General features: G+C 36.4%; 7 protein-coding genes and 1 long non-coding RNA gene across 9 annotated transcripts; 4 read left to right on the top strand and 4 right to left on the bottom strand.

The window, feature by feature from the left end:
- The first annotated feature begins 857 nt into the window (after positions 1-857).
- Positions 858-2,015, top strand: LOC103854752 (cytochrome b-c1 complex subunit 7-2). Its single transcript, XM_009131715.2, has 4 exons — positions 858-1,068; positions 1,152-1,309; positions 1,424-1,471; positions 1,749-2,015. Exons 1-4 carry the CDS (start codon positions 972-974, stop codon positions 1,815-1,817), a joined length of 372 nt encoding a protein of 123 aa, XP_009129963.1. The 5' UTR covers positions 858-971; the 3' UTR covers positions 1,818-2,015.
- Positions 2,016-4,008: 1,993 nt separating this feature from the next.
- Positions 4,009-6,611, top strand: LOC103854751. Its single transcript, XM_009131714.3, has 3 exons — positions 4,009-4,264; positions 4,843-5,340; positions 5,856-6,611. The coding sequence occupies exons 1-3, from the start codon at positions 4,186-4,188 to the stop codon at positions 6,377-6,379; spliced, it is 1,101 nt and encodes a 366-aa protein (XP_009129962.1). The 5' UTR covers positions 4,009-4,185; the 3' UTR covers positions 6,380-6,611.
- On the bottom strand, positions 6,434-8,961 carry LOC103854750 (B3 domain-containing protein At5g25470-like). Of its 2 annotated transcripts, none has more exons than XM_033284576.1 (5): positions 8,702-8,961; positions 8,385-8,512; positions 7,752-8,106; positions 7,561-7,670; positions 6,434-7,473 (listed from the first exon to the last, which is right to left on the bottom strand). In XM_033284576.1, the coding sequence occupies exons 2-5, from the start codon at positions 8,484-8,486 to the stop codon at positions 7,225-7,227; spliced, it is 816 nt and encodes a 271-aa protein (XP_033140467.1). In that variant the 5' UTR covers positions 8,487-8,512; positions 8,702-8,961; the 3' UTR covers positions 6,434-7,224. The 2 variants fall into 2 exon arrangements, with proteins under 2 accessions (XP_033140467.1, XP_009129961.1); XM_009131713.2 differs by having other exon boundaries at positions 8,385-8,517; positions 8,702-8,957.
- Positions 8,962-9,081: 120 nt separating this feature from the next.
- Positions 9,082-17,992, top strand: LOC103854748 (uncharacterized RNA-binding protein C17H9.04c-like). Its single transcript, XM_009131711.3, has 5 exons — positions 9,082-10,125; positions 13,585-16,512; positions 16,593-17,020; positions 17,243-17,361; positions 17,735-17,992. Exons 3-4 carry the CDS (start codon positions 16,599-16,601, stop codon positions 17,331-17,333), a joined length of 513 nt encoding a protein of 170 aa, XP_009129959.1. The 5' UTR covers positions 9,082-10,125; positions 13,585-16,512; positions 16,593-16,598; the 3' UTR covers positions 17,334-17,361; positions 17,735-17,992.
- On the bottom strand, positions 10,537-13,586 carry LOC103854749. Its single transcript, XR_004455204.1, has 2 exons — positions 11,600-13,586; positions 10,537-11,521 (listed from the first exon to the last, which is right to left on the bottom strand). It is a non-coding gene; the product is annotated as an uncharacterized LOC103854749 (long non-coding RNA).
- Positions 17,993-20,324: 2,332 nt separating the features above from the next.
- LOC103854747 lies at positions 20,325-22,169 on the top strand. The gene has a single exon (XM_009131710.3). It carries the CDS (start codon positions 20,912-20,914, stop codon positions 22,079-22,081), a length of 1,170 nt encoding a protein of 389 aa, XP_009129958.1. The 5' UTR covers positions 20,325-20,911; the 3' UTR covers positions 22,082-22,169.
- Positions 22,170-22,542: 373 nt separating this feature from the next.
- On the bottom strand, positions 22,543-25,113 carry LOC103854746 (serine/threonine protein phosphatase 2A 57 kDa regulatory subunit B' kappa isoform). Its single transcript, XM_009131709.3, has 2 exons — positions 23,638-25,113; positions 22,543-23,107 (listed from the first exon to the last, which is right to left on the bottom strand). Exons 1-2 carry the CDS (start codon positions 24,742-24,744, stop codon positions 22,751-22,753), a joined length of 1,464 nt encoding a protein of 487 aa, XP_009129957.1. The 5' UTR covers positions 24,745-25,113; the 3' UTR covers positions 22,543-22,750.
- Positions 25,114-25,792: 679 nt separating this feature from the next.
- LOC103854745 (dnaJ homolog subfamily B member 4) lies at positions 25,793-27,641 on the bottom strand. The gene is made up of 3 exons (XM_009131708.3): positions 27,233-27,641; positions 26,647-27,044; positions 25,793-26,444 (listed from the first exon to the last, which is right to left on the bottom strand). The coding sequence occupies exons 1-3, from the start codon at positions 27,395-27,397 to the stop codon at positions 26,006-26,008; spliced, it is 1,002 nt and encodes a 333-aa protein (XP_009129956.1). The 5' UTR covers positions 27,398-27,641; the 3' UTR covers positions 25,793-26,005.
- Between the last annotated feature and the right edge of the window lie 80 nt (positions 27,642-27,721).

Genomic DNA, 27,721 nt, shown 5'->3' with positions numbered 1-27,721 from the left:
ATTTTAAATAAGTATAAAAAAATTGAAAATTAATTTTCAGTATATATTATTTTCTAAGTATTATAATAACAACTAATACTATTTATTATAATATCAATAATAAATTAAATTAAATGAAATGATAATAATTGCATGAACTTTCGAATGTTTGCAATCGCATATGTTGTTCATGTATTGACCATCAGTTGTTAGAGCAATGCAAGTAAAACAATATATAAATTATGTTTGCAATCTCATCTCTTATTTTGTTCATGTATTGGTGCTGTTGCTGGTGCTGAAGACGGCGGTGGAACACGTCTTAAGGTAATTTTTATAATTGATATGTTAAATTTAAGTAGAGTATTTGTTCATGATTTTTAGGCAATAAATTTAGCTACAGCATTTACGGGACACTGAAGCATTTTTGTTCACAATTTGTTTTTAAAAAGAAAATCAATCAAATCTGTAACTCAATTTCTAAAACATGGGATTTTGGTTGATGTAGGTTTATGATTTGAGTTAGCAATTTTATAAAAGATTTAAGTCAAAATTGTAACTCAAGTATAATACATTTTAAATCAAACATAAAATCGAAAAATTAAATTTAATGTATGAATGGTAACTTTTTTGAATTACAAGTCTAACTCGAACTTAATCAAAAGTAACTCATGTCAACATCGATTATGAGTTTGAGGAAGAAGACGGTTACACTTTTTCTTACATACATCTCCGACCAAGTAATTAAAAACGAGTAAACAACTAGTAAGCTTGTTCCATTTTGTTAAGTCAATGTAACTTATTCAAAGTCAACATATGATCCACGTTTCGCATTCCTTTCTGAAAAGTGTCACAAATCTAAGGTGAGAGAATATGTTTCACCGAAATGACGCCGTTTGATAGATGTCTCTCGACTCTTCTTCTTCATTCCCGGGTAAAATAAAAAGAAAACGTGTCTCCAACGCCAACGTATAGCAGAGAAGTCAGAAGAAGATATGGCGTCTTCGTTTCTCCAGAGATTAGTAGATCCGAAGAAGAACTTCTTGGCTCGTCTTCATATGAAGTCCGTCTCTAACCGCCTCCGCGAATACGGTACCTCTCTCTGTTTCGGTGGAACGAACCCTAGCTCTTCTCTTGGCTTATTGTCTCTGATTCTTGATGTTACTGAATATTAGGGCTTAGATACGACGATCTCTACGACCCTATGTACGATCTAGACATTAAGGAAGCGCTTAACCGGTTGCCTAGAGAGGTCGTTGATGCTCGGAACCAGCGCCTTAAGCGTGCGATGGACCTCTCCATGAAGCACGAGTACCTCCCAGATGATCTCCAGGTGTGGTTCCAAAAAAATTGAGACAGAGCTTAGAGATAGTCCTATGCTATGTGTTGTTTGACCATAAGCTTTGTAAGAGATGTTTTATCTGCTTTGTTCTCTGTGATTTCACAGGCAGTGCAGACACCATTCAGGAGCTACCTCCAAGAAATGCTGGCTCTTGTAAGTCGCATGCAAGTTCTTGTTATAACAAAAAAAGAACTAGTTCAACTTTGTTTTTCCTTGAAACCACCAGATGTTTATTTGATTCGCACAACTATTCACACTTTGTGGTGCTAGATGAATAAACAAAACTGAGTGTGTTTTCTCCATCTAATGTTTTATTAAATTAATTAAAACTCTAATGGAATAATATCATAAACTTTGGTTTTCTTTTTAGTGTTAAGAGGAATAGTATAGAAAAGTGCTTAATTACATGGGGATTCATGTGCATGTGCAGGTAAAGCGGGAGAGAGCTGAGAGAGAGGCTTTGGGAGCTCTACCTCTCTACCAGAGAACCATTCCTTAAGAATGTTGTCTCTTTTGTCCTATAATTGGAAAGGCCTCTTAAACAAACAGATCCTAATCATCTCTCTGTTTTATTATTTTTTAAACGTCAATCTGCCACACAATTTGCTTTGTATGGCTATGTACGGTCCATGTTTATGCGCGTCTAAGGTTGTATGATATTGTTGTGTAATGTATAATAAGCTTTATTGATCTATCATCTATGGATTGGTAGTTACTACAACCAAAAAGGAGGTTAAGCGTTTATCTTTACAAAGTAATGCTACATTAAACGTCTTTTACATGAATCATGTACAACGATGTTTTGCACGGTCCGGTTAATAAGTCGGTGGTAGACAAGAATAATAAGATAAGAGGTGTTATATTTAATAGATTGGTCAGGAGAAAACGATTTGGAGTTTTATTGAAGACATTTCCATGTGAGTCACATTAGCACAGGGGCCTAAATCATTAATGAAAAACTAAAAAATAAAATGAAATGTGGGATTAAATGTGAGTTACTTCCTCCTAGTCTTTTATCACAGTTGTCAATTATTGAGAACTTTTGTTAAAGGTGATGGTTCAATATAAAGCTATCTACATTGTGAACTTTGGTTTATGAACTACGAAGAGTTAGATTCATTGATTTAATAATAATGTGGACATAACAGACGTTAAACATTTTTATCTTTACTATATGATTAACCTTATATAATAATACTAAAAGGTAGGTTAGGGATAGTTTGTGTGTGTATGGACAGGAGTGATGAAGCCCGACAAATGCTTGATTTTGCCTTTTGCGCTCTCATCGCGCCCTCTTCTTTTTATTAAGTGCCCCACCGGCCCACCCACGTTTCCTAACGATTCTCGACCCTCTAGCTCGCACTATGCTTTGTATTCAGATTTCAACATTTTAATGTTAATTCGAACTTGCTCTTAAAGTCCTAATAAATTTTTGGTTGCTCAGTCAGTCAGTTGTTAGGTACTGACCGCCCAATTATTTGTAATTTGTGAAAGTTAAATCTACGTCAGACTTTTGCGCTAGATGTTTATGACTTCTTGACCTAGTTTGTTATGTAATTGCTAGTATACACGTGATATTGCAAGATCCAAGTTACAAGTTTAGAGTGTTTCACTAACTTCTACAATCTTGCATTGGTTTTCAAAGGTTTTGTAATCTTGAAGAAACTGTGAGAGAGACGCTAAGAAGTGAATATCAACCATAAAAGGTTTGTTGGATAAAAGGAATTGTAATAATTTTATTTACAAGTAAATTTTATCTTCTGCTACCCGTATATACCTGAGAGTCATTACCACATCCATTTACTGAAACAAACCTATGTTTTTAAAATTCTACATTATACTTTACCCTGTCTTCACAGATGGCTTAAACAAACCAATTAGGACTATAAACAAAGTTTATTAGTATTATCATATTATGTGATTAGTAATAACAAGTTTATTAGTATTATCATATTATGTGATTAATAATAATTTATCTTGCATAATTTAGATCAGAAGTACATCCGTTTTGAAGTTAGAAATAATTGAATTGGCACGCAAATTTCTTGGCCTGATAAGACGCAATCAGTACTGGACGCAATTCTGAACTTCTGAAGCCGACTTTGGAAACCGCATTCATAGCTTACACATTTTTCATTTCCGCAATTCTAAAATACAACAAAAAGAAACTCTCGAAAACACGAATCAAAGAAGACAAAAGAGTTTAGAAAATGTTCAAAACAAAGAAAAATAAAACTCTTGTGAACTTTGTTTTTGGTGTAACACATGCCATGCCACGCCACGCCACGATAAACGATTCTCCTATGTAGTATCTCCACCGACATTCTACCAAAACGACAAGAGTGGCCTTCTCTACAGTTATCATAAGTAATCAGGTATGTCATGTAGATTCAGATGTAAAATTACTAAAAGAACATCTCAATAATTTTCACAATCTTAGACTTGAGTGTTGTTTACATGTGTAAATGGCATGTGGATAAGAAGAGATTATCGTTAAATAATTACATTTAGTGTTTTTTTTCTTTGGTTGTCAGTCTTCAGTCTTTCCTAGTCACCGCCTCACCGAGATAGGAGTCATAGGAGACTATAAGATAAATATTAAGAATACAAATATTAACCTAATTTGTTATTTATTAGTTTTAGTTCTGGAAGTACCACAAATATGTCAATAAGATACCAAATCTCTGCAAAGGAGTGAGGTCACAACCCCACATGGGACAGTGGCACACACTCGTGATATAGAGCAACCTCCAAGGGCACTTTGATAGCTCCAGCCCCTTATAAGCAACTGCCCCAAGTCTCTATGTTAATCACTTAGCTTTGTACACTAAACACTTGTCTCATTCTCTCTTAGGCGCTCCTTTACAATGGGAGGCGTCACCGTCGTGTCTCTCTTCCTTCTTCTCATCACCACCGCCAATTCTGCCGGTGTCTCCTTCCGTGACGGTAACCTTTATTTCTACACCTATACGTACACCATTATAATAATTCATATAAACTGATATAAGTAAAATTAACTATAGTTAATTGTCATTATTGTCTAAGTTTTTAATTATGATTATTTTAGGATAGAGATATCTTTGATATCCAATGGGTATTAACATTAAAATTAAAGAAAATTAAAAGAGAGATGATAAGAAAACGAATCTAATGGTATCATATTAGATACCATTGGAAACTTATATGTCCATTGTTAATTGGTTCAATTTATCTAAAAAAATAAATTTTAACTAAATAATTAAATTAATGTTAAAATAATGATATTTTTAGTTAAGAACCCATATTTTAGAAACTTGCCAATAAAATTGCTCTAAACGGATTAAAATTACAATTGTACTTTGGTTATGACACAAACACACTGCGATAAAGTTTTTGGACATATCCAATCAATGAAGTTGAGTTTGGTCCATCAAGAAAGCTAATCCACGTTAATGTAGACCACTTCACGTGCCTATTTCTTTCTTTTTCTAATTAATTATTTTTTAAATTGCTAATACTAAAAAAGGTAATATGGTAATTCACAGGGATGTTACCAAACGGCGACTTCGAACTAGGACCAAAACCATCGGACATGAAAGGAACCGAAGTCTTGAACAAGATGGCAATCCCGAATTGGGAAGTCACAGGCTTCGTCGAGTACATAAGCTCAGGACACACACAAGGAGACATGCTTCTCGTTGTCCCCGCCGGAAAATTCGCAGTCAGGCTAGGAAACGAAGCATCCATCAAGCAAAGACTCAAAGTGGTGAAAGGAATGTATTACTCGCTCACTTTCAGCGCTGCTAGGACGTGTGCTCAGGACGAAAGGCTCAACATCTCTGTGGCACCTGACTCGGGGGTGATTCCAGTGCAGACGGTGTATAGTAGCAGTGGATGGGATCTATACTCTTGGGCGTTTCAGGCTGAGAGTGAGATCGCAGAGATAGTGATTCATAATCCAGGTGAAGAAGAGGATCCAGCTTGTGGACCACTCATTGATGGTATTGCCATGAAAGCTCTTTACCCTCCTCGACCAACCAACAGTAAGTACAAGTATATACTCTGTTTTGTCAGATTCTTAAATATTATATGCATGACATAAGTAGGAAACAGTTTATAAAGTTATACATATGCATAACATTCATTTTCAATTTTATGCACATATGTAGGAGCAATATTCTAAAGATTAACAATTTTTAAAAAATCCGATTTAAATTGCTCAAATTGATTTAAATCAGTCTAAACCCATCTAAATTGATATAAATCGATTTAATCAGTTAACATCCATTTTTTCTTCAATTTTTTCAGTATATCTATTTTTTAATATCTCATCAAATTAATTTTTAATAGAACACAAAACTTAATATATAATATGAGATATATACTACCTACATCGTAGTGATTTCTTGAACGGAGTAGAGGAGTGAAAACATTATGTCATTAAATATAAATACACACAAGTATTTCTACTCCTCTACTCTTATGTATGTGTATACAAATGAATGTATTATATACATCTTGACTTAATATCATATGTTATGAAACTATTGTATGTCAGAAAACATTTTGAAAAACGGAGGATTTGAAGAAGGTCCATTAGTCCTACCAGGCTCGACCACAGGAGTTTTAATCCCACCGTTCATAGAAGACGACCACTCTCCCCTACCCGGTTGGATGGTCGAGTCTCTCAAAGCCGTCAAGTACGTAGACACAGAACACTTCTCAATCCCACAAGGTCGCCGAGCCATTGAGCTAGTAGCAGGCAAAGAGAGCGCCATCGCCCAAGTTGCTCGGACCATCATTGGGAAGACTTATGTCCTCTCATTTGCGGTAGGAGACGCTAACAACGCTTGCAAAGGCTCAATGGTGGTTGAAGCTTTTGCAGGGAGAGATACGCTTAAGGTACCTTACGAGTCACGTGGCACGGGAGGGTTTAAACGAGCTTCGATCAGGTTTGTAGCGGTTTCGACCAGAACCAGAGTTATGTTTTACAGTACTTTCTATGCTATGAGGAGCGATGATTTCTCGTCTCTATGTGGGCCTGTGATTGACGATGTCAAGCTTATAAGCGCTCGTAAGTAGATGAATGAATCCTTATACTACAAGAAGTGAAGTGTTTGGGCTTTATTTTTATAAATAATATTGTCTTTTTGGTGTGTGTGTTTTGATTTTATTAAAAAGATATGGGTGGTAAAAGGAGAGGTTTGTTTAGGGGTTATATGTGCCTTTCTTGCATGAGAAGGCAAAAGGGGATTGCCAATTTCTTATGTATGTAAGCCTTTATGGAATTTTTTTTTTTTTTTTACAAATTTACTAGAATAAAAGTGTATGCATATCTGATATATACAAAGTAAATTCAAATCATGCACTGACACACATTTTACTTAAAAGATCAATAAAACAAATACATCATCCAAATTCATACCAAGCTTGAGAGGTTGATTGTTTGTGGTTTTTGAATTAATTTTTGGTTTTTGTTTTTCCAAAAGATTCTTTCTTGTGACTATGTTTCAGGTGATGATTGTTTGGATGATTTTTAGATTTTAGTTTTTGGTTTTTAGTTTTTAGATTTTGGTTTTTAGTTTCTGGTTTTTGATTTTGCAGTAGATTTTAGTTTTTGAAAAAACACGAATGGTGATTTTTGGTGTTATGTTCAGAAGTACCATTCGGGTTTTACTCCGGTAACTGTTACAAGAAGTGAAATGTGTGGGCTTTATTTTTAAAACATTGTCTTTTTGGTGTTTTTATTTTATATGGTTGTAAAAGGAGAGATTATATGAAGCATAGTCACAAGAAAGCTAAGTAAATTAGACTAGTACCACACTGACAGCTACTTAATTGTTGCAATACAAATAGTAAGTTTTGTAAACACTTATATGAAGCTTAACTCATAGGAAGGAGACACTGGAGAGGTCTTCTTGGTCTCTTCATTCATCAACGAAATGCACTCTAACAGCAGTAACCACACCACCTGAGCGTTCAAGCTCACAAACAACACTGTCTCCTTCTTTCTTGTTGTACTTCTTACATATGGCTGCCCAGCGATTGAAACAAGGGGCGTTGCGGTAGATCTTAATCACAGCCTCGTGTTTTTCTCCGGGAAGAAGGTAATGAACGGGTGACAGATGGGGACCAAACTTCAAGCCATACCTCTGAATCACCTCTTGGTTCACATACTATATTTGCCACAGACATTAAAAAAATAAAAGTGTTTAGCTTCATAGGCAACAAACATAAACTAAAAAGGCTGATGTTATTATTACCAGAACATCGATCTTTTTGGACAGTGTCTTCACAAAGTAGGGGTTTTGGGGGTTTACGAGGTACTGCTCAGGGTTTTGGACAGGAGAAGAGCTCTGTCTCGCTCTACTTGCTGCCAAAACATAAACAAAAACAATCAAAGTTAGAGCAGAATAGTTTTGTGTTTGAGAAAGTATGAAACTAATGGTCTTACCCGAGGCAGAAGCAAAGGGAGCAAAGCCAGGAGGTGCAGAGGAAGGGGCGTTTGGCTTAGGGTTAAGCACTTGAGGTGGAAGAGGTGCTGTGATGACCTGTTTGAAGAAGCGATAATCTTTTTTATAGATTCTCACTTCAGTAAACATTGTGTCCTCATGTGTGAAGAGCAAGATATCGTTAGGGCATAACAAGTTGTCATCCACAAACTCGTCCCAGTCTTCTTCTTCCATGAACAGACCGTTCTTGTCTCGTTGGAGCCAGACTTGCCACGAATTTCCCCAAGAAACACTGAACACCAGCCTGTGCTCAAAAGCACCATGAGCGCTTCTCACAAACTCTTCAGGAATAATCCTCTACGTAAAACCAAGAAAAACAAGGAATAATTAATAAAATAAAGGCGATGTAAAAAATAAAAAATAAAAAATAAATAAAGGCAAAAAGCAGAACAAGAACTAACTCCAGTGGAAAGATCTGAGCTTTTTCAAACAAACAAAAGAGAATAATAAAGTATATTGTTTATAAAAGAGGTAAGTTAACACAGTGGACATGTCTAATGTAAACTAACTCCATAGAAAGAGTCAAAGAACAAAAGTGAGAAACAGAGAAAAGAAAGGGACTAATACTAAGTTACCATTGATTTAGACTTCCAGTTTTCTCCCAAAGGCAGAGACTTGCAGAAGCGAGGCTTCTTCACATTCTCTTGGAGCAAATCTAAAACGCCATTGAGCGTCATTTTCCTTCAGCTTTTTCAAACGGGATCTGTTCTGTTGTATCAAAAGCCATTGTAAATATATGAGATAAAAAAAAACATAAATTAATGGTTTATTATAGAGGGTAAAGAAAGTAGACAATGTGTACGGACAATTTGGACAAAGACATGCGTAAGATGCAAGTAATTACTTAAAGGTAACGTTAACGAAGACTTATAGAGGGTAAAAATGCACGCACCGTTAACAGTGGAAGAAGCTTCCTCTTCCTCTTGCTGTGTGGCTGCTTCTGCTTCTCTCTAAAGTCCGCTCAACTGCCTGAGGATTGGGAAAGAGTGAGAGAGAGAGAGAAAAGCTTCAAAAGCAACTGTCTGACACTTTGACTCGTACGGATAGTTGAATCATTTCATTGTTAATGGGCCCGAGAAAGCCCATTATAAAACTGGGCAACAATAATATACAAAGGTAAGGTAACATGTTGCTAAAAAAAAGGGTAAGGTAACACATTAGTCTAAATAACAAGACAGAAGCATGGTTATGCCATGTTGTCCTGACTCTAAAAACAGACTCGAAGTATAATCAGTGGCGTGTGTGTTTAGATTTTTATAATTTTGTAAAAGAGGAGGGCTTAAACCAAACATTTTATTACTCTGCTTAACAGTGCCTTCCCAAAATTTTACGTGGCCTAAAGCCTGTCAGAAAATGTGGCCTTCTAATGTAACTTTTATCTAAAATTATTAAAAACAATGGTAGTAGTAATATTCGAACCCCAAATATAGAAGTTGTACTTCACTTGTTTAACTATTTCATCTACAAACAACTTCATAAATTGTGGCCTATAATTTACTTTATATTATGTGGCCTAAAGCTAATGCTTCATGTGCCTTAGTAGAGGGACGGGCCTGTGCTTAAACTAAATAGGTTGGTGCTTGAAATTTTTTAATTATGAATATAATTGCGGAAAATATGAAATGAAAATTATCAGTTATCATACCACAATTTTCTTTTAATATTAATTATATAATATCAGTGCGATAAATGTTTTTATGCAGGATTCGCTAATAACTGATTTCTAAATATTTATAAGATCTTAGTCAAAAAAAAGTTATTTATAAGATGTTCTTGTTTTCCTCCTATGATTTATTGGAGTATCCCTTGGCGCGATTGATCGTACTCATAAAATACGTACGTGGGGATATAACTGATGCATGGAAGCATTTCCCAAAGAGAATCGAATCTCTTTTATTTTTGTGTTCGTCAGTCTTTTCTTTACCATTCCCCGAGACAATGTGGTGGGTTTACTAATTATATGAATCTTATATATTTTCCTACATTATGTAGTTCGTACTTCTTTTAATCCCCACTATTTTTTTTTCCAATTTCGAGTTAGCTTCTATGCGGACTTATGGATAAGGCGTTAGCCTCGAATACAATACAATTGTACAAAGGATTAACTTTAATCCACATTACTAAACGCTTTGAAGTAGTATACATAAACATCATACAGTATAGACAAGATAATTAAATAACTCATGGTTTAGTGAAGTACAAACAAAACTATATTACAATATAGTGCGAGTAGATACATATAGAAGATTATTATACATCAATGTTTAGGATTTACACTTTCATTTAGAAAAGTTTTACCTACAACATATGGTTTATGTTTGATCCAAAAATGGTGTTTATCTTTGTGATGTTTGTTGGAATCAATCAAATAAAGAATCTAAAGATAAAAGCTTAGATTCTTGAGGTTTAGGAGAAATCATAAAAGAATCAAATGTGAAATGAACATCAAAAGAGTTTATTGATTTAAGATTGTATTACATGTAGGATTACAAGTGTAAATAAATCTAATAATCTATAAACCCTTTGTAAGAAGTGTTCTAGGTCTAAAATGGGAAAGAAGATCTCCTTGAAAAAGAGAGTTGTATCTCTATTTATACAAAGAAGAAGCTAGGACTTCATAGTAAAATGGGTCTAGTTTATTGTCTAATGGGCCTTGAGGGAGGATGTAAATCCACCCCCAACAATAAGCCCCCCAAAGTTCGTTGAGAGAGACGAAGTCGTTCTCTGCGAACTTTATGAATAGGGTTTATTAGACAATGAACTAGACATATTCATGCCTATGACGGTTTAGGCGAGTTTATTTCGAACTTGTGCTTAGTAATAAGCGAGTTTGCTTTAAACTCGTGCTTAGCGAAAGACGAGTTTACTTGACTCATGCTAAGACAGAGGCGAGTTTACTGAGAGCTCGTGCCTAGTAGAAGGAGAGCTTCTGTAAACTCATGCCTAGCCAAAGATGAGTTTCTGTAAACTCGTGTCTAACAATAAGCGAGTCGACCACAAACTCGTGCCTAATAAAAAGCAAGTTCAATTTAAACTCGTGCCTAAAATACATGTTTACCGAACTATTGCCGACCCGAAGTCTCGTGTTGAGATCGTGTGTGCCGAGCAAGTTATTGGCGTGTATGCTTGTCAGGCTATGATAACGTTGATGAACGCGCTGTGGAGTTGCGAGGGCAGTGGTGAGCTCGTGATTGGCGACGATGAAGTCAGCAGGAGTTGTGCGGACCTTGATCACGTCAGCTAGAGCTTGTACCGGAGTCTGAGCTCGTCATATGTCTGCCTTGCAATTGATCCTGGCGCACAAAGAAAAATATGATGATTATCATCCGATCAAGTTTATTCAAAAGAGATAATCAAAGTTTTGTGTAATTGATAAGCAAGCAATGATGATGATCAGATAATTGCTCAGCTCTTGCATACGATGTTAGTAATTTATTTATAACTAAACAGCATGCACAGGTTGCAACCAATAAAGTAATCAAGATTATAGAATACTTATCTTTGAGGACAAGTAGTTGCTGCTAGTCGCTGAAGAAGGATGATCTCATGATGAGCTCTTTCCACAGATGGAGTGTGAAAGATTGAGCCTTCTAGTCGACAAGCCAATGTCACGTCCTCATCTCTGCAGGATCCAACATCTCGCAAGCAGCCTTCTGGTGGTGAGCTCTGCCTCAATGGATCGTTTTGATCTTTGCGGGGAACAAGCCTTGAGCTTCATTGTAATAAGTGAAAGGATGAGACGAGAAGCTTGTAACGAGACAGCCTTTGTTGCTGAGATAAAGTATTGAACTTTGTTGAGAACAAGTCTGGAGCTCCAATCAATGCCAAGATAACGTGATCTGAATCCAACGAAGAGGCTAAGACGTGATCTTGACAACGTCAAGCTCGGGGATGCGCGTTGATGGTGTTGATGATCATGAGATGAGCATAAAGAGAGACCGAACTTGTCGTAGTCTATCCAAAGTTCCTCTGTTTTCTTCTTTGGGAGATGCTGAAGCTGTTTCCTTCTTGGATAAGATGGTGGAGTTATGGTACGAGCACGAGATGGCGAGCACGAGACGGCGAGCTAGAGACTTGAGTTTTGCCAAGATAAAGTCCCAAGCTTTTCCAGAAAGTGATGTTACTCTCCCATCTCAGCTCTAGCTTTCCTGAACCATGTGAAGGCTGTAATAACTAGACCTAGTGCTCTCACTAGCAGCTCTAGCAGAGCAAAGGAAACAGAGAACCGGTAATGAACGGAGCCAAATCTCTAAAACCGCGAGCTGGCAGCATAGAGAGAGAGAGAGACAGGAACAGAGAGTTCAAGAGACATGAACACTCTCTACCAGGATCCTAGCGAAGCCAAGCTTGTCTTCCGTAGAGGTTTCCGCGCCGGCATGAACCATCCGAGAGGGAGTTGCTGAGATCGATGCTTCCCGATGCGACCGTGTCCAGCACTAAAGTGACCGCGCTTCTTCTTGTTCTCCTCGAATCTTGTCGCCATTCTCGCTGATCAAGTCCCCCAGCTTAATGTCAAAAGGAGAGGAGGAACAGAACAACTGTCGTAAAGATGGCAAGCTTGTGTTGAGGTAATTACAAAATCTGTTGTCTTTAGCAGATACTTCAATCAAAGTAGTAAGCTTTATGAGACTCATCTTCTTTCATCGTGGCCGTGAGTTTCTTAAGATCAATTTACAGGTTTGTTACGATCTTGAAGAGTGGAAGTACGAGACGGCGAGCTTCACCGGCGGATCGAGACGAAAGCTTCACCGGCGGATTGAGACGGAAGCTTCACCGGTGGATTGAGACGGCGAGCTTCACCGGCGCCGTCTATGAGGATCGAGACGACAAGCTCTGTCAGGGTCTTTGGCTCTTTGGTGTGTACATCAAAAGCAAAGCTTTTTCGTTGGTTGAAGAAAGCTCCGAACCTTGACCCATATCTCTTGCTCCGTAGAACCAAACCCGTGTGTTGGCAAGAAGCTATGAAGCAACAACGAAGGTTCATGTTCCCGATCCTCTGTCCGTTCGTCTTGTTTCTTATGGTGTGGACGCTGTCACAGAAGTCTAGAAGATCTCGACGACCACGGTCCAAAAGCAGTGACGATGAACTGATCATCTCCTCGCTTCGCCGTCTCCACGCATCTGACTTCGACGCCGACAAGGAGAGCACGAGGGAGAAGCGGTCTGAGATCTCCATCTCCAGCTTTCACCAAACATCCAGCGAGTGGTCTGAGAAGCTTTCTCATAAAGCTCGGCTGTTGATGTTACCAAAGATCCTCCAAAGTTTGAAACTTTCAGATTGGTCAAACTCGTCACTTCTAAGAAACAAGACGACGTTGTAGATTTTTTTTTTTTTCTTTTTCTCTCAAGTTTGATAGATTTCAAGATATTTTTCCTTGAACCCCCTCCTTCTAGCGCCAATTGTTTGATCCAAAAATGGTGTTTATCTTTGTGATGTTTGTTGGAATCAATCAAATAAAGAATCTAAAGATAAAAGCTTAGATTCTTGAGGTTTAGGAGAAATCATAAAAGAATCAAATGTGAAATGAACATCAAAAGAGTTTATTGATTTAAGATTGTATTACATGTAGGATTACAAGTGTAAATAAATCTAATAATCTATAAACCCTTTGTAAGAAGTGTTCTAGGTCTAAAATGGGAAAGAAGATCTCCTTGAAAAAGAGAGTTGTATCTCTATTTATACAAAGAAGAAGCTAGGACTTCATAGTAAAATGGGTCTAGTTTATTGTCTAATGGGCCTTGAGGGAGGATGTAAATCCACCCCCAACAGTTTAGTGCCAGAAGCTTAATATACTTCCAATATCAGTTTGAGTGTGATGCAAAATATATATGCTTCACCTTTTTTGAACGAATCATATTGAACTTTGTGGCCCGAGTAGCCAGGGTCTAGTTCTAGTTTTTATATGGACGAAACCTAGTGCATAACCACTTGGACTAGAAGCTCATGTTGGTTTACCATTTAATATTATAGTTTTTTGTAGAAGGGATAAATTTGAATTATCTTTTTTGGAAGGTATCACCAAAAATCGGTATATAGATGTCATAGTGTCACAACGAAAAAAGTGGTAAATATTTTTCACTCGTGTCTTAAAAGTTAAAAATCTATAAGTTTTAGCGTTTCATGATATTTTGAGAATTTATATTAAAGTCATTAATCGATCGTGGTATTCCACATACACCTGGTTTTTGTCTTATTATCTCCCAGCTGACCTCACTTTTGAGAGACATATTTACTTTGTAAAAATAAGAGACTTTTCTTATTTCAAAACTGGTGAAATTTTAAAGTTATGATACACAGAGGAAAAGGTGAAATGACGGTAAATAAAGCCGATTTTGGTGTAGCATAAGGATTAAGGCATAAGCGATAATGTCTAGGTTAATATATGAAACTGTGTCGTATAATCGACAAATTCAAATGACACAGTCACAAAAATGGTCGAATTCAAACATTGAAGAAGACAATATATACGTTCCAATGCAATGATTCTTGTTTTCCTTTTAAAAATTAAATATATATATATATATATATATATATATATATATATATATATATATATATATATATATATATATATTTGATGTTGTTTTCTTGGGTTTTGGCTGAGAATCGCGAACACGTTCTGATGGGATACACGAGTAACTCGATACTGCTAGAAAAAAAATGGAGATAACACTTACTGAAAATACTAGAAGTAAATATTCTTTTAATGTTTAATTTCCGCGGTTTATATATGGAAGCAATACGTTCTTGAAACTGTTGCCATGCAACTTTTGCTTTAGATTTTTCTTTTCTTCTTGAGGCATCCTTTTTACTACTGACACACGCACGAGACCTTATTATCCACCCATGGTCATGAACCTAGTTGAATCGGCGGATTTTAAGAAAGTTACGCAATTTGGATTATCAACATAAGTTTCAAACATGTTTTCGATTGTTTACAACTCATACACGCAGTATATGATCAGAGTCGTGCCTAAGGCATACAAAATGAGGCAATTGCCTTAGGCCCCCTCCAAAACTGTTAAATTTAGGGCCCCTTTTTTCCCTAGTACTTAGTTTAATTATTTATATTAATTTCATTTAATTTTATAATTTAGTTAATTGTTATATCACATGGTAGTTTGTACATTGAATTAGGATTCTTGAATTTGCAACGGTAATATTATCTATTTATACTATGAATTAAAGATATAAATTTATAAATAGATATATAGTTTTATTTTTCATGGTTGTAAATAAATATAAATATCTACTATATTATAAATATCTTATTTTTATTTTCAATATATATATATTATATTCTATAATTATAAAATTCTAAATTTTTGGTACAAATATAAAAGCTTGTATAATTTTATTTTATTAATAATTTTTGTAAAAAAATTTAAACCTAGATAAAATTATATTATTTGCCTCGGGCCCTCACGGTCCTTCGCACGGCACTGTATATGATGCAAACTACATATATAGTCAGTGCCGTGCGAGGAATTTTGGGGGCTCAAGGCAAATTTTAAAAATATTTTTTTTACAATGGTTATTAGAAAATATAAATTTTAGTTGTGATAGAAACAATTTTAAATTTGTAATTTAAAAGTATAGGTTAAAATTATAAGTAGAAAACTGCTTTTTTAGAGAAAGTTAAAATAATAATTTGGTATTTTAGAAAGAGAAAAAATAATCATTAGAATACAAATGATAAAATAATAAAAATAAAATTGACACTAACAAAATATTGAATAAAATAATGGTAGATAAAGTATACAACATTTTGTCGTTTAAAAAATGATGATAGATAAAAATATATATGTTAAAACGTATCATTTATTTTTTTTATGAACTCTTTCATCAAACTATCATACTGTATAAATAAAAATACAAACAACTAATTTTTGATAAGAAAAAAATTGGATTATAGTAAATAACAAAAAAAAATGAAAATGAGAACTGTGAGTTAGATCCTGTCAGTTCTTCAATTATTATTTTTTTGCATTTTTAACACATATTGAAATTGATTAGAATAAAAGAATTCATCAAAAACAAAAGTCAAGTTCAGAATCAGAATCAGGTGAAAATCTACCTTCTTTTTTTGTTTGGTCAAATGGTGAAAATCTACCTAAATCTATATATTTAGCTCTACAGAATAATTTTATGAAATTAGGGACCCTAAAAATTATACATTTTTTGGGGGCCTAAGGCAGAAGCCTTTTTCAAACAATGGTAAGCACGCCTCTGTGTATAGTCATCAATTTAAAAACAATTGGGTGTCTAAAAATGAGTATAATATTGATGTATATGATAATACACATCTGACAACTATGTGAATATTGATTTTATCACTATATATGTAATAACTTTTGTGAAGCACAAGCATAATAAAACGGCTGATATTGGAAGCTTTAAACTAGTGGGGTCTTAAATTGATATTTTAAAGTCCTCGATATGTATGGATAATCTTTTGTTTCTTTTGGGAAAACGTAGTTTACGGAGAAACCCAACGCTAAAGGAAATGCATTAAAGCTGAAACAAAAATAAGAAAGTTAAAACCATTTGAAACCCTATTTTCACTTCAAAATATGTTCCCGGTTGATAAAGAACCTTTTGCTTTGCCGATGTATATATATATGGGGACATATCACACTTATACGCTCTAACACCAAAATATCACTTCTACTCTCCTTACTGTTTTCAGCTAACATCCCCAGGTAATCATCAAATATTAGGCTACACTTGTGAATATATATACCTTTAATATTGTGTCATTTGTTTATCTATGGGGGATTAGAAGAAGATGAATAGGCCAGGAGACTGGAACTGCCTATCGTGTAGCCACCTCAACTTCCAAAGAAGGGAGTCATGCCAACGATGCAGAGAGCCCAGACCGAGAAGCATTACCGACTTAGTCAGCGGTTTCGCAAGCCGCCCGATCAGCAACGCTTTTGCTTTCAATACCGGGCCTGACGTGAGACCCGGTGATTGGTACTGCAACCTTGGAAATTGCGGGACTCACAATTTTGCAAGCAGGTCCAGCTGTTTCAAGTGTGGTGCCGCAAAAGATGAGTCTTCACGCTCGGCTGCCGCTCTAGCCACCGGGTTTATGGACTTGAGTGATGGTCCAAGACGTGGCCTTTTTGGATTTGGTAGCACTAGTAGTGGTGGTGGCGGAGGCATGGGCCGCTCTTCTTGGAAATCTGGAGATTGGATTTGCCCCAGGTATTGTTTTTTTTTTTTTTTTGTATTTGTTTGTTTCATGTGCATGGTTCATGAAAATGTACATGGGAGTCTCCACCATGTAATAATACATATACATAAATTCATGCATGCGCGCAGGCTTCGTAAGCTAAGACGACAATTTTAGAATATTAGTATTTATATTCATTCATGTTTGTATATGTATAAGAAGATTGTAGAAGCTGATTGGTTTTGTATGTATAGGTCAGGCTGCAATGAACATAACTTCGCAAGCAGATCAGAGTGTTTCAGGTGCAACGCCCCCAAGGAACCTGCCCCCAATCCTCCCTACTAGACCTAACTTTCTTCATCATCTTGATCACGTAAATTTGTTTATTTGTTATTTCTTCAATAAATTTCATTTCTAATAATTCCAAAACTTTACTCACATGCCACAACAATCTCTCATGGTTTATATGCTAGTATGCTATATCTACGTTGACAAAATGTGGCATATATAGAAACTAACCAGAACCAATCCAGAACATATGCAAAAGAAGTTATTGTTTCGTGCCCCATGTATATTGGGTCTAAATTTATTACGTGAAAGTTGAAACTTTTTATTATGTTTTCTTTCCTACATTAACAACAAACGTTCGAAAAGGGAACACAAGTTTTCATTTGATTTAAATTTTAAAACGTGAGACCTCATGATTGAAAAAGTGTTTTAACATATACTTTGGCTTTTTTATGCAGGCTGCACTAGAAGAGATAAAACTACTGAAGAATGGAAGCAAGATAACGACCCTGTTTGTCGTCATTTGTTTTTTTTTCTTGCTTTGACTCGTTTCGTATTTCGTAGGACCTTTGTCTGGTTATGTTTAGACTGTAAGCTAGTAAAAAAAAATCGGAAGTTCTTTGTTCTGACTTCTGATATCGATCTTCCTACTATGTACGTTTATTTTAATTAATGCATCCTTATTTTTGATAAACTGTTACTCTCTTATCCCTCAATGATGATTCTCATCTAAGTTTGAGGCGCTTGAGTTGTTGATCGTACAAGACGATGAGATTTGCTACAGCAAATCTAAATTGTATGCAAATCATATTATGCAATTAATTTTATATAAACTTTAGTATAGCTAAGGATAGAGATTCTTACGTTAAACCAAACAACAATTCTAGCAAGTATTTGAAATGAGTAAGAAAAAGTGTTTGAAATGAGTAGATGCATGCATGGACCACATCAAAATCCAATGGCTCAAAAAGAGAGTGAATAACCATGAGATTTGAAATTTTCAACGGTGGATAAAACTTAAGCATCTAATAGTATAGGTATGCATTCCTATAATTATGATGTGGCTTGAGGATGATGAGTTGACCACCACATTGAAAAGAAAAATATCTGAATTCCTTTCTTTAAGAATATGAATAGTCACCAGAGAAATAATTATGTTGTCACTAAATACCTGAATGGCAAGCTCACTAAGTTCGTTTTGGAATTTTTGACACAAATGGATGTTTCGCGGCATAGCCTTTTTTATACTGTTCCCTTACATGAAGATTTGTTTGTTATTCACCATTCATTCTAGTGTCCTAAGATAGTATAAGCGTGGGTACGTGTCTACAGACACGTTGCATTTTGCATAGGATTCTTCAGTCGTCATTTGACCTGGTAGAGTTGTGTAGTTAAGATTATCATCAAATGGTCAAAAAAGAAGATAACCCGTCTTTAATGTCTGCTACTACAATCCATTGCCTGGCTTTTTTTTGTTAAAGTGTTGCACTAATTGGCTTTTACTAAAGAATCTTTCGTTTTTTCCCCACTTTTAAGTTAATTCATCATTTTATTCTTCTTTGGTTTTAGTGAAGTGAAAGTACAGTCTTAGGTATGCATCATTCGCACTTTGAATTCCAAACCCATATCAGTTATATTCGATTAAGATGCCTTTGCATTCATGTCATGTGCTATTTGAACCCGTTGATTTGTAGTAATTAAACAACATTCTTAAAGACAGGCTCGACCAAGTTCGATGGTTTTATATCACCAAATGAACTTAGATAAGACATATAACATACGTATGCATTATAGACAAGAAAAGGGTTTATTCCTTAATAGTAAATCTGTTTTATTTTTCTTAATCGAATACAGTATTGTATATAACTTAGTCAAGTTGTATGAATATGCTATGCTAGTAAGAACACATTTTATTATAACTAGCATAGTCATATTACGACTTAACTAAGTACATAATTTCACAATTACTCCGATATTCCTACTTAATCAGTCACTAAATTACATATTATTGTCAAATTAAGTCACTGCTTAAAAAAAAAAAAAGTCACTACTTTAAGTTTTGGCGAGGAATACAGTTGAAACATCTGTTTTGACTTGGAAAAGTCAGGATAGATGTGTGCATCTGTTTTCATATAGCTTTAATCATAGTTTCAGTTTCATAATCCATGTTAACTAAACATAAATTAGGGGAGTAACTAAATTACATACATAAACTAAGCACTTAGTGTTTCCTTTTTCTCGATGACCAAACAAGAATTCATACTGTTAAAGTCGATTTTTGTAGCGAAAAGCAACATCAAAAAAAACCTTTTATCCATTTTAGAAATACCATTGAACTCTTGATGACAAGAATAAAACAATTTATCAGTACAAAACAGTTAAAGAAAAAAACAATAATAAATTCGTAATTTTTTTTTACAAAATTGCAGTAACTTTTAAAAAAGTTTTAAAAAAACATAAAAGAAAGCATAAAATTTTTCTTTAACCCACATAAAAGAAAGCATATTCATCTTTATAAGCCCTTCTTTCTTAGCTTCTCTTTCTTTTATTTTTTTGTCACATTCTTCTAATGATTTATATCTTTATGCAAAGTATGCAGTTGTCATGGAAGGACCATGCATTCTCAATAATTTGGATGAAAACTCTTTTTCCTTTTAAAGGCCGTATGTAATATGTATGGTATACTTCTACTAAAAACAATAGAGGCATCCGCACGAGTCAAAGAGGAATCGGACTCAGAAATCGTAAATCTTCATATAAAAAGACATAAACATGATCAAATACTATATCTCCTTTTTGATAAAAGATATCATCAATACTATATGTTCTTCACAACATTCAGAAATTTCATTTAATAAACTGAAAATCCGTTGGAGGGGGAAGATAGACTCACAGAGTAATGCTTAGGAGAGACAACAGAGAGGCTTCGCAATTGACCGGATATTTCAAATTTTTGATTTTCATGGGAAAATTAAGAATGTTACGAGCAAAAGTAAATACAATTAAAAGACCATTTCCCTAGTTTAAGAATTACAAAATTAGAAACTGTAATACCTTGGTTTATGGAAAGCATGGTGGTGCACTTGGACAAAAAAAATTGATTTAATTACATATACAGTAGTACCAAATAACAAGTATATATTTATATATAATGTGAAAATTACAATTTTTATGAGGAGATTTTACAGTTTCTTGATTAATAAAAAAATTATTAGAAACGTTTTAGTACGCAAAACAAAAAGAAAAATATATCGTAATAAAACCAGCTATTGGGCCTTTTTAAATTCTTACTTCTTCGGCCCATTAATGATCCAAAACGCAACACCAGCTCTCTTCGCTTTCCAACTCTCATCTCCTCTCTCACAGTCACAGACATTGCCATCTACTCATCTGAAGCTTCCCTTCTCTCCTCCCAAATCGCTTCACTTCTCTTCTCTTTCACGTTACAGATGCTCTTGCACTACAACTTTAATGTCTAATTAGAAAATCCTACATGTTGTTGAGTCTCTTAGAGTTTTCCCCTCCTCAAGAGTTGCACACAAACTGTTCGTAGAAATTCCCAAGAGAGAGAAAGAGAGTTTGACATTTCTTGTCTGATTTATTCACTTAATGTCTGAATATTAGCTCTGTTTCAAATGTTGGGTACTGTAAGGGCTAACCCAACTCGCTTCCTCCGTTCAATCCATGTTGATTCCTACAAAGAAACATTACCTTATGAATGGTACTCAAAGAAACTCCCACTTCTTACCAAACTCACCCGTTCACTGACAGACGTCGACTTAGTAGACGGCAAGCTCGAGGACATCAACGGCGTCATCATCTATAATGATCACATCAAACAGAAGATGCAAGCCTTCAAGACTCTAGCTAGAATCTTCATTGGGTCTCCTCCACTTCAACAGAAGCTCAAAGGACATAAACGCTTCAACACCGAAACCGAAAGAGAGCCGTTCGTGGTGAACTCATTAACCAAAGTCTGCAACTTTCTCGACATCACGGCCCAACAGAGGAAGCTAGTGAGGTCCACGGTGTGTTCGCAGGTGACCCAGTACCGTATCTGGAGAGGCGCTCTCGAAGATATACTGAACGCTCTCCAAGAAGAAGTTGAACATAGCGAGACAACAAGGCAAGGGACGAAGTTAGGACAGCAAGTGATCTTGTCCTGCCTCAAGTTCTTGTCTGAATCATCGGTCTCGTTCGAAGACGAGACCTCGACTTCTTGGATGCGTCCCGTGCCAGGTAGATACGCTAAAGCAAACGCTTCTGCGAAGTGGGAAGATGTTCTCGACATGGTGAATGATCTGAGAAGGTACCTCGAAGAGCATGACTTTTACCATATGGAGAAGCTTTTGTCGATGAAAGAAGGGCTTCTACAGATCAAAGACGTGTTTCTAGACAACACTATTGGGTTCAGAGAGGTTAGGCATCAAGAACACCTTGTCTACAGAAAGCTTTCGAAGATGCTGGGGAGTCCTTCGCCGTGTTTGTTCACTCTGCTCGTGTATTTTCTCTATGGGCGTGTGCGTGACATTGAAGTTGATCTCTGTGGAGGGTTTCACAAGGAGGAGAAGAGTGGGGTTTTTAGCTTAAGCATAGGGAGGGTATTGACCTCAGGGGATGAGAAGATGCTGGGGAGAGGGATCAAGCAGTTGGATAGAGCCTTGGGGTTGTTTGAATTTGTGTGGGAAACGGCGGGAATGAAAGAGAGTATTAACCTGCAAGGGCATTTGTGGTGCCTTGGAGCTGAAGAAAGAACCATAACATACCGTGGGAAAACGTTCTTCCTTCATGACCTTAGTGTATGAACTATGAAGAGACAATATAACTATGTTTCTGTTTCTTAAGCAATATAATTGGTGGCTTTTATAAATAGTTCGCTTTTATGGTCCGGTTTGATTTGGTTACTTCGATTTTCTTAGAAACTAAAAATAAAAAAAACTATAACCAAACTATACCAAAAATCTGAATCAAATTAATAAAATTTAAAACCGAACTAACTGACTTAACCGATTTTAACTGAAATTATTCAAAATTTTAGCAAAATTAAATCAAAATATAATCTAAATAAAAAACTTATGTAAGATTTTTAAAATTGACCTTACCGAATACTGAAACCGTACTTTAAACTGGGTTAATTTGCTAAGATTTATGTTGAACCAAACTAACTGAAACCTAACTATCCGGCCGTATGCCTACTATGAAGAGACAATAACTATGTTTTTGTTTCTTTAGCAATATAATTGACTCTATGTACCTCATAGACACATTGTTGAAAATGGCTTCTTATATAAACTTAATTGAATACAAAGAGTTTCATATAGAAATCTGCAGCATGGTTTCAAGGCTTCCTCACTTTTAAAGCAAGAGATTTAGCACAAAACCCACCACATAAGCTAACAACATCAAAACTATATAACATTACAAAGATCAAATCCAGACCATAGCTTAACCAACAGCCATTCCATCATCTTCATTTAGCAGGCAATGGAGGTTGCTAAAGGAGTTACAAGAACAGCTGTCTTTCCAGTTACAGGCTTCATACTTGCCGCCTTCTCTAGCCTCGCCCATGTTTCTTTCCTCTTCTCCTCCGCAGAGCATTGCTCTGCTTCGTCCTCCTGAAACCTCGTGTGGCAAGACATGAACAAAGCCTCGTCCATCTCACAAAACATTTTCCTCACGTTTAGAGTTAAGTTCAGCACGGACTGGTTCCAGTGGCTCTCAGCGTTCTTCGCCAAGGCAGCGAACATGATCGGTAAGATGGCTTGCCTGTTCTGTGCAATCAAATTCACAATCTGATCGTTGTTCCACAAGAACAAAGCTCTCTCAGAAACCTAAACCACAAAAAAACACAAACGGTTCAAACTCCAAAATTGAGATCAAGGCCATCTAAGTGGATCTTAAAAATAAAATAAATAATTTTTCATAAATATATACATAAATTATGGTCTAAAACTTCAAAATTTTAGATTTACTGCTGAAATTTAGAGCTAAAACTTATACTTCAATAATACACTGCTAAAACTTTTTTTAAAAATAATTTTTCAAAAATATATACATAAATTATGGTCTAAAACATCAAAATTTTAGATTTACTGCTGAAATTTAGAGCTAAAACTTATACTTCAAAATTATACTGCTAAAACTTTTTTTAAAATAAAATTTCAAAAATATATACATAAATTATGGTCTAAAACTTCAAAAAATTTGATCAAAAAAGCTAAATTTAGAGCTTATAATTTCAAAAAAAACGTCTATTAACTTTTAGAACTTAGTTAATTATACCGTCAATATTATTTTTAAACAGTGTCTAAAAATAATTTTAGATTAACAATATCTCTTAAGAAGAAAGCAAGAAACCTACCTGAAAGTGACAACTGTTGACACAAGCAGCAATCCTCAAGAACAAAGGAACCATCACCTTCTGAAACTCCACCAAACTCATCACCTCCACAATCTCCTCAACCTCCCCAAGAAACATAACCTCCTTCTGACTATTCGTCACAGGCCAAAACTTCAACAACCCTTTGATCACAACGCTCCCAAGCTTCGGCTCCTTGTCAATAAACTGAGTCACACAATACGACAGCTGGTGAAAGTACCCCCCAACGGATTTAGCCTTGTGCAACGGAATCAACACCCTCCACAGGAAGATCTTATGCTCCTCTTTGAGAGGCAAAGCGAAACCGCTCACAATGCTCCCGAAAATCTCGAGAAGCTCGGCGATTCCTCCCCCGCCGCCGCGCTTCTCGGCTTCGAAGACGAAGCTGGAGAAGATGTTGCTCATTGCTTTGCGGATAAAAGGTCTGTGAACCATGAACTTCCCGTAGACGCGATGGAGGATTGTCTTTAAACATTCTCTTTCTCTCGGATCCTCGGAGTCGAACAACTCGAGGAGCCTTAGTATAAACCCGTGGTCTAGATACTTTTTAGCTAACTTAGCGTCTAGGCAAGGAGACGTAATGAACTTAAGCAGCAGATCGTAAACGATCTGCAGGTGAGGCCAAGCAGGTTCGAACGTGGGATCATTATCATCACTATCGTTTCTCTCTCGGTAACTAGGAGGGAATACTCTGAAGAGATTAACGGCTGACATCTTGCACATCGCGAGGATGGCTGGCTCGGTGAACCTAACGGAGGAGGAGGAGGATACGAAGTCGAGGAGCTCGAGGAGAGTCTGTCTTTTGACGTCTTTCTCGAGTGAGTTCTTGGTTTGGTCGGAGAAGTCGAAGGTTACGCAGCAGAGGCTGAGTTTGGAGACGAAGAGGTTTAGCTTCTCGGAGGTCGGGACGTCTTTGAAGGGGACCAAAGGCTCGATTCCGGCGACGACGCTGGAGGGGAAGACGGCGGAGGACATGCGTTTGACGGAGTTGGATCTGACGACGCTGGATCCGGATGGATCCGAGGTGGAGTCGGGTTTTGAGGACGACTTCCGAGGAAGCTTGCTGAGGAACTGCTTGAACATAGCCATGGAAATCGAAAGAGGAAGCTTAAAATGTTGTGTTAGGACTGAACATTCTTCATCCCCCCGACAGAACCACAGATCCGGAACAAAATAAGGTTTCTACTTTTGGATAATTTGGAAACCCTAATGATTACAAGCTTTCTCCTCAAATCTTCATCTCATGATTCCTAGTGAGAGAGGAGACCCTTTGGATTTGAATTAAACAAAAGAGGAAAGTTTTCTGAAATCTAGAGAGGAAATTTGAAAAAAGCAAATCTGGGAGGTGAAAGGAAACAGTGGTTTCGGTTTTGTTTTTTTTTTTTTATAAATATACGAGAGAGGAATAATTAAAACAAGAGTTTGGATCGAGGAGGAGAAGGAACAGTGTGTTGATTGATTGTTTTTTTTTTTACTTTCTCGATTGCTGAGAGAAATGATGGTATTTTCTGGGCAATTTAGTTTTTTGATTTTATCGAAAAAAACAGCGGTTTTGTTTTCTGGTAATAATTATTAATTAACAGCTCGCATGCAATTATAGCGTCCGTCTGATAAGATACTGACACGTGATTACAACCGTTGGATTCATTAATGAGGTATCCTAAGCAAATGCCAAGGCCCGTTTATTATCAAAGCTAACACTGAGTTTGGGCCTTGTTTATTTGAATTAGGCCGTTTTATTTCATCTACGTGTGCCGTGGAATCCACGTTAACCACTTGTATGTTTCTCCTCCTTTGCTTAACAGTTGAAAGATTAACCACAAAACTCTATCCATCTGTTTCCATGAATATTTTGAAGTGAATGTTGCATACAGTTGTGGTGTATCATGTCCATTAATATGGGAGCGGAGTATCTCTCTACCTATATGGAGGAAACTTCCATTCACCATATGCCATTTTCAGCTATAAAAGAAGATGAGTCCATGTGTGGCAACATGAACTTATCGAATGAGGAAACATATGTCTCTACTCCTATGTCATTCACATTTGAGCCAGAGGATATCTCTTTGTTCCTTTCTCTAATATTATAGTATGTTTTTGTTAGGTTTATTGACTTCTATTTATTGTAGCATCCTAATAGAATTGTAAACCGGAATATTTAAGAACAAGAGTTTAAAGTTTAATAGTATGCAACAAACACAATCAAAGATTTGTACAGGTTGTTTTTAAGACACATCAAGAACATGCTACAAAGTCTTTACAGAAAGAACTAATGAACAACAACAAAAACAAAGGAAGGTACCATCACCATGACTGCAAGAGCATTGAGAGGATTCCAAATCTCAACTCTTCAACCCACTAAGACCCTTTTGAGTGCAGACTTCTGGTCCGTTGACAACCTTGTCGGAAACTGAACATCAAACTTAATCTTTAAATCACCTCTGTTTCCTTTTTCCTTAGCTATCGGCATCCCTTCTCCAGGAACCACAAGCTCATACCCTGGACTGACTATCTCCGTGACACCAACGGGTAGATTCCTCCCATCAAGCGTCTTGATACTCACAGTTGTTCCTCCTATAGCTTCCGCAAGCGTCACTTTCGCGCTTGTGATGAGATCATTCCCATCTCTCTTGAACAAATCGTGCGGCTTCTCGTCTATCACAAACACCAAATCAGCTGGTAACTGGTTCACTTGCTCGTTTCCTTTGTCTGGAAACTTGACCTTGGTCCCTTTCTTCCATCCCGGTTTCACAACAATGGTTAGAACCTCTGTCTCTTGCGCCTGTCTCCTGTTTCACCATCCAAAACAACACATGAGACCGGTCCTATAGACACAGTCCAGTAAAACAAATTTTAAAAATTAATTTCTATAGATATATATAGACTTCAAATTATTTTAAATAAAATTCTTATTCTCTATAACCTCCAAAATCTCAGAGCCGGTCCTCAAAATCTTACGGGTGAATGCGATAAAATGGAAACAAAGATTACCCGTTAGCGTCAACAATGGTTCTAGAGATCTTCATTTTCCTTGTCGATCCAGTGTACAACTCTTCAAGGCTACAAGGCAACTTGCTCTCAACAGGTGGAGGTTTCTTAGGGACAGTGCCATCGCTGTAAGTTCTGAACATGTTCTCACTACCGTTGTTTCCGCCGAACATTCCTCCTCCGTCTGATTGGAATCTTGTCGACCTTCCAGGACCACCACCAGCTGATCCAAAACCAAATGGACTGCTTCCAAAGAACTCTGCGAATATGTCTTCTGCATCTCTAGGGTTGAAACCGCCTGCTCTTCCGTTGTTTCCTGTGCTCCCGGGAGGCGGCATACCGCTTAGCCCTTCTTCACCGTATTGATCATATACTGCTCGCTTCTGAGGATCACTCAGAACCTGAAATGTTTTCCCACACTCAGAAAATAGGCTTTGAGGAGGTACATTTTGCTTGTGTCCCAAGAAACACATTATTAGTCAAAGGAATGGATCTCAACAAGACATACATACACACACACAGTTTTGGATATTTTGGGGATCTAAGGGAATCAAGATTAGGAACAAGATTATAAGAGAAAAAAAGTTACCTCATAAGCCTCGGAGATCTGTTTGAATTTGGCTTCAGCTTCGGTTTTGGTGGTAGGGTTTTTATCAGGATGCCATTTCATAGCCAATTTTCTGTAAGATTTCTTGAGATCATCCTCCGTTGCATTCTTGTCAACCTTCAATATGGTGTAATAATCCAAACCCATCTTTTTATTATTATTTTGAATTTCTTTCTTCCTCTAAAACAAAACCCCAGAAGAAAAAAATCAATCAGATCTCCTGCATCACCAGATGAATGATGAAAAAGGAGAAAAAGGAAAGAAGAAGAAACCAAATCGAGCAAGTATATGGAGGTATTTTTAGATGATTCTAATAATAATACTTAGAGAGAGAGAGAAGAGGGCCGCAAATGTAGCTGCACGTTTATTCATTTAATTATTACAGACCCACAGACAACGTTTAGATTCCATCTTTGAACAACTTACTGGGGAATAAAATCTTGTATTAATGGGAGAAAAAATAAAAAGACA

The sequence above is a fragment of the Brassica rapa genome, chromosome A02, assembly GCF_000309985.2.
Source record: "Brassica rapa cultivar Chiifu-401-42 chromosome A02, CAAS_Brap_v3.01, whole genome shotgun sequence".
Classification (NCBI taxonomy): Eukaryota; Viridiplantae; Streptophyta; class Magnoliopsida; order Brassicales; family Brassicaceae; genus Brassica; species Brassica rapa.
Note: the sequence above shows the minus strand (reverse complement) of the source record. Positions and strands in the feature narration are given on the sequence as shown.